This window comes from Siniperca chuatsi, linkage group LG9 (assembly GCF_020085105.1).
Source record: "Siniperca chuatsi isolate FFG_IHB_CAS linkage group LG9, ASM2008510v1, whole genome shotgun sequence".
NCBI classification, from domain to species: Eukaryota; Metazoa; Chordata; class Actinopteri; order Centrarchiformes; family Sinipercidae; genus Siniperca; species Siniperca chuatsi.
Genome location: NC_058050.1, coordinates 6278343 through 6291263, shown reverse-complemented (window position 1 = coordinate 6291263; position 12921 = coordinate 6278343). Strand labels below are relative to the sequence as shown.

At 37.7% G+C, this 12921-nt stretch overlaps 1 protein-coding gene across 1 annotated transcript in view; it reads right to left on the bottom strand.

Moving 5' to 3' along the window:
* Nucleotides 1–12921, bottom strand: part of syngap1b (synaptic Ras GTPase activating protein 1b) — a 137765-nt gene that overhangs the window by 77636 nt on the left and 47208 nt on the right. The window contains 1 exon segment of the mRNA XM_044207783.1: nt 8693–8798. Coding sequence (XP_044063718.1) covers nt 8693–8798 — 106 coding nt within the window.

Here is a 12921-nt window from a genome sequence, read left to right as displayed (position 1 = left end):
AAAAAGCCAGCTGTGAGCAAACACATTCAAGAAAGAAGTGAAGGAGATCTGATTGTCAGTCAGGTGGTAAGAAGGTTCAGTCTGAAATATCAGTCATCTTTTTTAGCTGTTTCTAAAAATGTCACACAAACTTGATATCGCTCCATCTGACTGACTGTAACCACCCACCCAAACGCCAGAAGAGGACTAATATCTCTGGTCCACCCGACTCTCTCGTCTCAACTAAGAAAGACCTTGAATGTTCAAATGTGAAGCTCTGTCCCCACAATCTTGTTTAACTGTATTCGACTGAGTTTTAGGCTTTGATGCTCAGGTGAATAAAGCTGTTCAGTAATGTTTTCCACAACTAAGAAATACATCTAAAGTAACGTGTTTACAGACCTGCAGAGCAGCTGGAGGACATCAGAGGGAAAACCATAAAATATTTTCTCCATAAAATATGGTCCAGCTTCATCAAAATCAGTGAATAAAGTTATAAAGTTGTGTTTTTGTATAGTAATCAGTGTGCCCCGGCCTTCAGAAACACTCCGCTCCAGTGGTGTCTATCGTTTTTCCAACCTAATTCTTGTCTCATTTGTGGTCTGATAAGCAGTACATTAATCAAATTCAGGTTAAAACCAGGTTAATGCGAGGTATAAACACGATCTAAGAGTACTAAGGCACAGAGGTGATTTGAGCTAAATGCTAACGTCAGAATGCTAACATGCTGATAAGCAGGTATAAGGTATTCCATGTTCACCATTTTAGTTTAGCGTGTTAGCATGAGCACCAAGTACAGCTGAGGCTGATGGGAATATCATTAGTTTTGCTGGTATTTTTTGCAAAAAACAAAGTTTTGGATATATTGAAATTTTGATTTGATGATGGCGCTAGAGGAAAAGACAGAGGATCACCAAAGCTATTCCAATTCATCCTGAGGTGGAAGATGAATGTCTGAACCAAATTTCATGGCAATCCATCCAACAGTTGTTGAGACATTTCACTCAAAACCACAAATGCCAACCTTATGGTGGCACTAGAGGTAAAGTCAGGGGATCAAAAAAGTTATTAGGATTCATCCTCTGTGGACCATGGACAAAATGTCATGGCACTCCACTTAACTTGTTGAGATTTTTCAATCTGGACCAAAGTGGTGAACCGACCGTCAGACTGACCAACAGACCAACATTGCCATCAGCCGAAGCAATACTTTTCCACATTGATCAGTGCGGTCTCTGCACTTTATCTAGTGCCCTATTTACAATTATATTAATTATTATATTAAAGTCCCAGGAAGGCAACACCACATTTGTGGTATACTTTTAGGGTAAGATGTTTGGCTAATCAGGTGGCTGACAGGATTCCATCATCCACTAGTTAATTTAAGCTATAATGAAAAGCATCTGATCATTTTATATATGGCTGGTCATAGTACCAAAATGAAACCTTTAGGCAGTTTCCATCTGTTTTGAAATCTTATCAACTCAATACAAACTGTACAATTCAAAGGTATTCAAATGTCATTGTTTCAAAGAGCTATCTGATGACTCATTTTCATTCAAGTCAAGTTACACCAAGCCTTTGATTTGGTTTAACCCCAGTTAAACACTTCCAATTTGGGGGTAAATTCCAACAACTTTCAAGAAAGAACTCTCTATGATTTCCAGTATGATAATGAGTCATTGTTTGCATAAGCTAAAATGTGCGACTCGGTAAAAATATTCAATACATATAAAACAGTTTAGCAATGTGCAGAATTACTCAGACAGTCTATTGATCCAACCAAGCAGACATGCAGCTTCATAAAGCGCTGAATTCGTTTTCAGGAGGCCTCTGTGTCCACGTCCATCAAAAGCCGAACATAACACTGTAGCAGACTAGTTGTATTCATTCGCAGTTCCAAAGGCAAGACAGCCAGATGATTCAGCAAATCTCTCTAAACACAAGCCCGGGCTTCTTAGGGGCAGATTTTCACTTTTCCCAGAGACTGAATCACAAGGTTTATAAAGTGTCACCCTACATAGTAACACTGCTACTCCAGCTCACAATGATGCAAAACGCTTCTATTGTCATTGCCAGTACTCTAAATTAACTCTTATCACTGAACTCGAAACACTGAAGCAGCCAATTATACTGGTCTATATCACACTGCAATAGACTGTAAATTAATTTTCGAATTCAGCTTTTCTTCATCATACAGTTTAAAACTAAAAAGGCAGATTTAAGCAGTAAAATATCTTTCAAAATGTCCCTTTGTCACTTTTCCTGGACATATTTCATAAATGTATCAGGTTTTTCAGATTGTTCGAAATCAGAGTAAAAATGTAATAACTATACTTACAGCCTGACAGCTTGCATACCCTCGCTAAGACCCTTAAGATCCACGGCAGCTGGACAAATCTTGTCAAAGGTTGCTGGTTGGGGTAATTTTACTGCACATTAAGGCCACAGTTTTAAAGGTCAACTGCAGCAAAGTGCCCCAAATCAAAGTTGAATCTACATGTATGTAAGACTCACTGATGTAATCACATGAAAACATAAATATTATTCAAGTAAATTCAAATTCAGAATATGGCACTGTCAGGTTAATAGCTTAGAGTTGGTGCAATGACAGATGGGATACAGGATCAATGGCATTTTGAGTTTGATGCCTGCTTTAATATTTCATTGGTTCATTCTGTAGATACCAAGGTTGTCATTGTCAGATTTTTTTAGAGCAAACTTTTACCAGTAAGTAGGCCTAATACCACAAAAGAAGCAACACATGTGTAGATGAGGGGCACATTCCTTCCACACAAACACATATGCACTCACAAATGCATGCATACCTTTAAAGTGATACCAATACTCAAAAATATCAAACACCCTCTGTAGGCTTGCAAGTTTGTAAAGTTTGTAGTTTCCCTTTTCAATGGATTCCAGTGAAAACAAGTTCATCACAGAGGGGAAAAAAATGCATCAAAACATCCATAGATCCCGCTGTGCAAAATTCTCAAACCAGCAGAATCCACTTAGCCGCAGGCCATCTATGTCTCTGAATGTTCGGTGGGCTACTCTGCAAAATACGGCTAAATAACACTACTTTTGTGTGGCAAAACAATAAATAGATGTGGGATGCAAGTCATGAAGTTGTACCTGCCATCTCTGCAGTATCTTATCAAATCCAACACTGTACAGTGTGTTCCCATATTGTGGTCAGACTAGAGCTGGGGGATATGGCCAAAAAACAAAATGTAGATTTTCTTTCAAGCTTGGGGACGATTAAGACTACAACATTGTTGAAATGTTATGTTTTTAGATGTAAATGTGCAAGACAGTTTAGCAAGCGGTCATCAGTATGCATATTCAAAAAATACAGGTTATCCCATATTGCCATAGATAATAATCAGTTTCTGGACAGATATAGCAGAAAAGCTTGCAAACTAACAAGTTTGTGCTTCTTGTCATCATCTATAGTCTTTTTTCTGTCTATCCCTCTCGCAGATGCGACAGATTCAGTAGCCACCACCTGCCGCAGTCTATGGGACAGGTGTGCATATAGTGTAACTATTCGCTATGGATGTATTAGTTTACGGGACAGCCATAACTCAAGACAGCTAATGTAGTCAGCTATCATGTATGTTACTTTTTGACTGTAAATAAGTTTTGTGTGCATGTTGTAATAATGAAGAATTGATTTTCACTATGCAGACATTGTGCAAAAAACAAAGATTTAACTTAATTCGACAAATCGCCCAGCACTAGGTCAGACCCATGTCTACAGTACATGTATTCTGGGAAACAGAAAATTAAAACTGTGTATAAGCCGAGAATGCTATCAGGTTAAAAGTACAATGTGGTAGCTTTTTACATGTTAACTATCTCATTCTCCCTAAGTGGAATCACCCAAAATGGTGGCTGACATGCAGATGTTTTGTACTTTGAAGATGAAGAGTAAAGTTTGCCTTCAAACACAGAAACTAAAATAATGCAGAGAAATCTTCTATATCCTTTTGTTTTAGTCATCCTGAAATGACAGATTGGAATGACTCATGATGCTTGTCTCAACACTAACAACAGTAGAAAGCCTAACACCTTTTTTTCTTATGTGATTTGTCTTTTCTGTCTTTAAGTTATTGTGTCATTGTTTTATCCTCCTTTTTTTTGGGAGGGAACACGTAGCGTGTGGGCCTTGTTGAGTGGGTGAGTGGAGCGGGATGGTGTCAGGACTGCGGAGCAGGGAGTAAACAGGGGTAAACAGGGTAAAGGCTGTGTGGTGAGACAGAACAGAAAGTACAGGATGGGGAGAACTACAGTAGAGGGTTAAGAGTAGGTTCGAAATCTAGTATCCATGCTGACGCTGATGTTGTATTATTCATATCTAAATCTTGGAATAATTCTATGAGCAGACATTGAAAAAAAGATATAGTATGCCTAGAATGCAGCATCCGCACTGAAATACACTGTTAAAATATTATATGAAGGTCGAACATTGTAAAGGGCATTGAAACAATTGTTCAGCTGAGCCTGCTTTATCACAATTGTCTGCTAAGCTGAGATGGCTAAAGGAATAAGTGAGATCTACAAGGACAAACTGAGGAGAAGTCGCCGTATGTTTAAACTGCTGTTGCTGAAAAACTATTCAGCCGAAGTTAACAACCAATCAGCTTTGTAGTGCTACAATTTTTCCTCCCTGCAGCTAAGTCATTCAGATAATAAGGTTTCTCTCAATAACAGAGAATACTTAGATGAAGTCAATTTACAATTTGAACACAAAACATTAAAGGCCAAATTCATTAATGGAGATTATCACATCACATTCTGTAGAGGTTAATGAGGGAGAGAGGGGGAGAATGTGAATGTTTTCTTTTTGTTTGCCCAGTTGTGCATCTAACTACAACATCATATATTTAAGTATGAACTGTTCATCTCATAATGCTGTGGAAATTAGCTGGAAAGTGTCCCCAGCTCACATCCAGCTGTCCTGATCCTTACATTACAACACTGTTGGCCATAATTCTAGTCTAATTAAGGAAGAGAGTATTACTGTCATCTGTTATGATAATATCTATTGTTGAACTAGAAAGTATTCTGCAGAATATACTCTTTAATAAGCAAATTTGAGAGATCCTTCTCAAAAGCATTGCTTACGTTACATTACGTGTTTATGCTAAAAATACATGAAAATATCAGCCAAGTCATCATTATCAGATTAATATTAAACTTGGTATCAGTCTCAGAAATCCAGGATCGGTTGGGCTCTAATCTCCATGCTATGAAATTCATTGTATAAATCAAACTGAAGCACTAACAAAAACTTAGTGTTTGTAAGTACAGCAATCCTATACAATAAGTAGTAATGTAGTAGTTTTGTAATAAAAACTAATTGTCAGTAGTTTGCCACCAGACATAAAACAAACACAAGAGGAAGAAGAAACAATTTTTTGTCTAGTTAAGTAAAGTCATTTTCCCCTGTCACAATCATGAAATGTTAATTAAGCCTCATATTTGCATAAAATGCTTATGCTGCACTGTAATTATCCAGCAAAATTAATGTCTTCATTATACGTTAATTACCTCCTCAACTTTAAAATGTTTTCTGGAACATTAAAAGTACACACAAGTGAGTGAAAAAGGAAAATGATCTTCATCGCTTGATGTGTTGTGACAGCGACAGAGGAGTCAAAAAACCTATTGAGGCACTATGCGTTTGATTAATCACGGATCGACTTTAGAGGCCAATATCGTCTATCTGAGTGTGTCACTACATCAGGCATCCAGCTGGGATTGTTGTCAAATGTCTCCATTCATCAATATCTTGTGAAAAATGTAGGCTTTTACCCCTCTGATGAATAATGAATCAAGGCTGAGGTATTAGTGTTGTCACAAACACATGGATGGGTGTTTGGTAGCTGCAGCAGCTGCAGTTTCTGCAGTTTAAACTCTTCTCAACACATGGAAATATTCTGAACTGTCAGAATTTGAATCTATTATTATTGATGATAGCAAGGTCATGTCTTTCAATTTTGTGAAAGATGCAATTCGTTTATCATTTTGGAAAGTAATTAATGGTCTTCAATGTTTCGAAACTGTGGTCAATGTAAGCCTAGTTTAGAAGTATATGAACACCCTAATTGCATACTTAGTTGAATTAGCCAACCTCACATACCAGAACATGGCTCTAATACTGATTGCCAACACTGACACTGACATTATTAAGGGTTTATTTCAAAATAAGTCCACCCATCATGGATATGTATAGAACTGTTATTGTAAGATGCTTTGTATAAGATCATCCTGTATGTCATACTACTGCAGAGGTGACACCCTAAATGTTGCTCCCACAAATAAAATCTTCTCTTGCTATTGATATGGATAGTGAATGATAACGCATGCTCTTTCACGATTAGATGTGCTGTGGTGTGGTCACACTTGGTTGAATTTTGGATGCAAGCATGCCAGTGTTGACACTGCACTGGACCCAAACCTCACACTGTGAGAGTTAGAGAAGATCAATACAACTCTCACATCTGTACGGTAAATAAGAAGCTATCGCCAGCAGTCGGTTAGCTTAACTTAGCACAAAGACGTGCGCAGTCACTTCCATTCCAAGTCACTGTGCCCAGCCAAGAAGTGATCCGGCACATAGCCGCCGTACAACAACAAAAACTATGGGATGATTGTACATGTTGGTTTTTGTACAATTAAACAAACTAGTGTTAATTTGTGAGCTTTAGAAGAGCTAATGGGCATATCTTATTACAGGATTTGGAAAGATGAGATCTAGAGCACACGGTTATATTAAGAGCTTTTAATAGGATGCAGCAACTAATCTTTCAACATAAAGCATGCGTATTTTGATTCCTTTGAAGAGAGCCAGGCTAGCAGTTTCCCCGTTTCCCGTCTTTGTGCCTAACTAAGCTAAGCAGCTGCTGGAGGTAGCTTTATATTTAGCATACAGACATAAGTGGTATCAATCTCCTCTTCTGATTCTTGGCAGTAGAGCAAATGAGTGCATTTCCCTAAATGTCGAACAATTCCTTTAAATTTTGGGCGCAGTCTCCACTACTGTACACTGGCACAAACCATAGAGATTATCTGCTTTATCAAATAATTTACTTATCAAGTAATTTACTTACTGGGAACGAATGATCTTTTCCAGGAACGCTCCAACTAATACAGATACTAATAACTAATAACAATAGTGTGATCTATTGGCCACTGAGCAGCACCAGTGCAGCACACACCTCCAATCAGACTAAACATAAAATGTGTGACAGAAGTCCGAAATTTGCACCATTCCAGTTCAAAATAAATAGATGATATAATATATTTTCATACAATGACTCATTCAACAATCTTGGTGGCACTGAATTAGTATCGTCACTGAATCTTCATCAGCTCAGTGTTATATGTCAGGGATAGAAAGGTAGGTCATGTGGCTTCCTGTAGACTTCATCTCTAACTGTGGCCTTATGACAACCTCCATTTGCTTTTTTTATTGATCTGACACTTACTAATTGCCTGGGGTCCATTAATCCCTTTTGGCTCTTTGGGCGTAGTCACCATAGACCGTCCATAATGGTGTCAGTGCATTATGGCCTGTAGCGTAGCATACTAACATATGTGAATGTGTTTACAACATGCTTACACATGGGCAATATGAACTGGCATTGCTATGTCAGCATATGTCAAAACGTGGCAGAACCATGTCAACTGATGTGTCAGTGCTTGACCACTTCGAGGTCATAGAGCCACTCATATGAAAACTGAGGGAAATATTTATTCAGTTGAATCAGCACAACTGTTGAGGTGGCAGCAACGGAGGACTCGCAAGGGAGGCCCTTAAAATAGCTGAGTGAGACAGAGAGGTGGAGGGTGAAGGAAGAGGGAGAAACTGAGCGGGACATTTATAGAGGACCCAGAGAGACTGAGTCAGGCAAAACAAACAGAGGAAGGCAGCTATCAGAGGGTCAGTTTCACTGGAGAGGAGAGTTGGAGAGGACAATACAGCAACATAAAAGCAGAGAGGATAAAGATAAAGAAGAGTAAGAAAAGTTTAAAAGCATAAAGAAAGAAGAGTAAGAAAAGATGACAAAAAATAAAACTTCTAGATGGATTAAGGAAGAAATAAAGAGACAGAGAACTCAAAAGATATGCATGATTATCAAGATATCAATAAATGAATTTCACTTCAAAGCAAGATAACTGCTAAATCACCCAACCTGACAAAATAATAGCTAGTCAAAATCTGGTAGAAAGAAAACAGATGCCTTAAGCCCTGATCAGATGGGATGCTTTTATCTCTGCTCAGACGCAGAGTGCTGCTGTGAGCGTTGCTAGCAATAGAGAGAGTAATGGCTCAAAGGATGCACAGAGCTTTACATCATTGTCGTTGCTATGCAACTATCCTATTATTATAAGCAAGCTAACTCTCAAGTAATACAGGTGATAATATTCTTGAAAATCAAAAAAGGACAAGAAGGAAAAGAAGGTGAATAACGTTGAGACGCAACTAGAGCATCACCCAAAAATTGTTCTATAAAGTCAGGCACATACTTCAGGCTGCCACGCTAAAAAAAACAAAACCTCCTTGAGGTATTTAATTGGATTTGATACCATTTGATTACATTTTTAAAAAGTGAAAATAGAAAATAACTGTTAGTTGGACCTTGATTAAGACCTCAATTAGAATATTTTGGAATTAAAGCTGCTTAAAGGTGTTTCTGCTCACCCATCTCGGGATGGTGCCTTCCCTCAACAGGAACGCTGACTGTCCGCCGCAGTAGCTTGTTCCTGTGAGACTCTGAGCGCCTCTCGCGCATCAGCAAAGGGTGTACCTGCACAGAGAGAGCACAAGGTCAGTAAACAAACACACATTTCTGAAGTACTGCATTCTGAAGTTCTGTACAGAATATGGACACACGAATAGGCTGAAATTATTAAAATGGCTGATAAAAAAACAGACAAACAAATGTAAAAGAGATGTATAATAGGTGCCAGTAAGGTTCCCAAAATCATGAATGAACTGATAAACCTTTGATTAAAGCAACTGCCAACAGCAACCTAGTAGATCAAATTCACCCAAGAAATATATTTAAGGTTAATGTGGGGTCAGATGCAACCCACAGTCTGCCAGTTACATCATATTCTTAGCACATCATTCAACAAAATTAAAAGCATGAATGGCTTATCTGGTAAGCAGTTCATCATATGATACATTATGTCTGATCTGGAGGAACTGAAAACTGAAAGCAAAAAGAAAAGAAAAAAAATGTATATAGAAAAAATAAACCACATTTCACAGCACCGCTACATTTGGCCCCACAGTCCCTGAATTCATAAAAGTGAGACTTGAGGGAAAATAAATGTGAGAATGTGCCACACTAATCAGAAACTTTTGAAACATCACAGTTACACTCGGAAAATACAGCGTATACTGCAAAGTACAGACCTATAAATCTTGACTGAACACCAAAGCTAGTACTTTGTTGGCACTGGGCCCCAGAACACCAAGAAATACACAAAGAAACAAAAAAGAGTGACTGCAGACATTCATGATGACTTTCCTTTCAAAATAACACACTGTGATGCATTGATAGATGAAAGCTGGGCTGTTGTATTAGACTGCATTAGTTTTAGCTAAGTGCACCTAATAAACTGGCAACCTCCAGCCTCTTTTAGCTGATTGGTTTTATGGCCAGCAAAGTTTGCTCTTATCAACCCAGTTTTCAGCAGCTGCAGGCAGCTGTTTTCAGCAAACAAGCCCAGATAAACCCACTGTACCCTACCAGCCCAGCATCAAACGGCAGCAGAGAAGATAGCGAAGAAAGTCGAATATGTAGCAATTTAAAGCCCCAGATATTTTTCTCAGGAGTTTGTGGAGACAAAAGCAGAACTAAAAGGAGAGTTAGCCTAATATTGGACTTAATTTCGTCAGGTAGACAAAAACATGACTTAAAATGCATGTAAATGTTGCTCCACGTCTGCTTGATGTGTAAATAGCCAATTGTGCGGTAATACATTAGCTGCAACAACTTTATAAAGTGATAATACCCTCACACTTTATTAGGAACACCTGTACAATCTAATGTAAGCCAGTACAACAGCTCTGCCACATATTCTACCTTTACAAAGCTTCTAATGGCCAGTTTTTTGTTAAAACTTCCCGAGAAGCGTTAATTCAACTATATGTTCATTACTGAGGTTGTAGTTGGTGGTGGTGTTGTACTGGACTGCATTATATTGGAATGTGTTTCTAATATCCTTCCCCCTCATGTTTGTAAATGGGGTGTGCAAAACCCTGGAAACACCCCTCAATATAATGAAGTCGAGTTCAACACCACTGCACACTACAACCTCAATAACAAACATATAGTTAAATTAATACTCTGACAGTGTCAATCAAAACTGAACATTAAAAATACATAGATTATTTCAAACATGGATATAGGTGTAGTCCTTTGAAAGTGAATTGCAGACACTGTCCTCTATGTATCCTTACTGACAAGTCAAGGAGTCTGTGGAAATGATAGCAGCCTTGTTTGTGTTCTGATACAATACTGCTGTGCTTTTGAGTGTGTCCTTTTGAGACTAGCGTCTAACAGAAATGCAACATCGGAACATAAAAGAGCTGGTGTGAACACAGAGAGTCAGTGTCAGAAGGTGGGACTAACTGCAGAGCAGTGCAGGATAGTGCAGCCTGGGGGGCTTTGGAGCGAAGCCAGCAACAGTGAAGGACACTGGCAGGTCACACTGAGCCATATGTCCCACAAGACAGCCGACTGCCACTCACTCTAAAGGAGCTCTGTTGAAAACATGCCAGAGTGGGTGTGTGCATATAAATGCACATCTCTACTGTAACAATCTATACAGACCATCCAAACAGAAGATGATTCACATTCGCACAGCATCAGGATCCTGTTTAGCTGAGTATCTATATACAACTTAACCAGGGACAAGCATCATAAATCAACTGCCTATATGATTACTCTCCACTTTGCTGCTTGTGCAACCAAAGTGCACTAAACTACATTGTAATACAGTGCTTTCTTGGTACCAGCATATTGCTTGTTGTGATGAAATTACAGAACAACCTCCTTGATGAAAAATATATTAAGCAGCATCCATTCTTTATGAGTCCAGTGTGAGAATGCACAGAGTGTGTATGTTCATTTAGTGAGTTTCCCTTTTGTCGGGGCAATTATGCAATGACCAATTATACGAATCACCAAAGATATTTTATGAAATATTACTCTCTCAGTTTGCTCAACATAATTATTAAACATGATAACAACAGAACAGAAAGAAGGCTCATGCTACCTAGAGCGAAAACAAGTATGATACAGAAAACAGTCATGTACAGAGCCATGGTCAGGTGGAATTCATTGCAGGTGCATATTGTTCAAGAGAACACTAAAGATCGGTTCAATTTTGTTAAAACAGCATCTGGAAAAATATTTTAGGAACCATAATTGAATAGTGTGTGTGTAAACTAGGAAAAAAACGGTGTAAGAAATAAAATGTAAACCTGGGTGAAAACAGAAATCCAAAGAATTTGGGAGAGAATGAGAAATGTATTTTAATAACCTATTTTCTTGGAATTAAATGTGTGAAAGCGCAGGATGGATAAATATATAATTTAAGAAGGTCATTCAGACAATGATTTATGAAGAATTACTATTTATTTGTATGAAGAAGAAAAAAACTACCATGTTTGCTATGAATTCTGAGAGATTTATAATTTTGTGTTTGGCTTAATGTCTGTTGAAAGGATGACAAGTTTGTTACCGTATCTAATTGATTGTTAATTCAATGAGATGAGCTGTTTTGTTTGTTGTATTTATGTGGCTATAGTGTGTATAAATGTGTATGACTGCATGTGTGGTGGACCCCAGGAAGAATAGCCAATGCTTATGCTGGTGTTAATGGGGATCCTAATAAAGAAAGATTTTATCAAGTTTTCTATCTTGCTGGTGGTCCATCACTCCGTCTGTCGGTCCTCTACTTTGATCCTGAATGAAATATCTACTATTGCATGGATTACCATAAAAGTTTTGCTTCAAACATTCCTTGCGTCCAGAAGAAGAAAGCTTTGGCAATCTTTTAACTTTTCATCTAGTGCGACCAACAGGTCAAAATTTTCCTTGGGCCAATACTTGGTTCACGATAGGATACATGATATATTAATGCTAGCATAGCATGCTATCATGATGAATGTTGGCAAGCTAGCACAGCATGCTGTGACAATGTGCTTACCATCAATTGCCTCACAACAGCGACAACATGCGTAAAGTTACTGTATAGATTTCAGCTTTGAAAGCACTGAGTGATCCAAACTTCTCATGGTGTCAAAAAAAATAACATATTGCGTCCAAGATGGCATTGCAATATGACAACACTTTGCTGTGAGGTATTAGAATTTCTTAATCTGCAGAAATCATGTTTGTATTTATTTATTTGATTTAAGCCCCTTTTAAGAAATAAAATTCAATTGATTTTTATTTGTTTATATTGTGCTGAATGTTATCCTGTTTGACTTGGTTGAACTACAAGCTCACCAAAGTAATTTTCTTACAATGTTTGTAGTTTGTAAGTCAAATTAAGTCAAACAAAAATTTTAGATTCCTGTTATCCTTTAAGAATTCTTAGATAGGTACTATCAATCCTCTAATGTGGTATATGTACTTTTATAATGCAATAACACATTTTTACTTGTCATTTGTGTGTGTGTTTATATGTGTTATCTTTTTGCATCTATGTTTTAACTCTTATACTGTTCTATATTCTATAGATTGTTCTATATATCATTTTCTCTGTAAAGAACTTTGCTTGTGTATGCAATAATGCTCAATAAAAAACTTGAACTTGATACAGTACACTGTATATTGTGATATAATAACATAATAATATTAGGAAACTGTTTATGGATAAAAAAACAAAACAGGAATGTCTGTTGTAGCT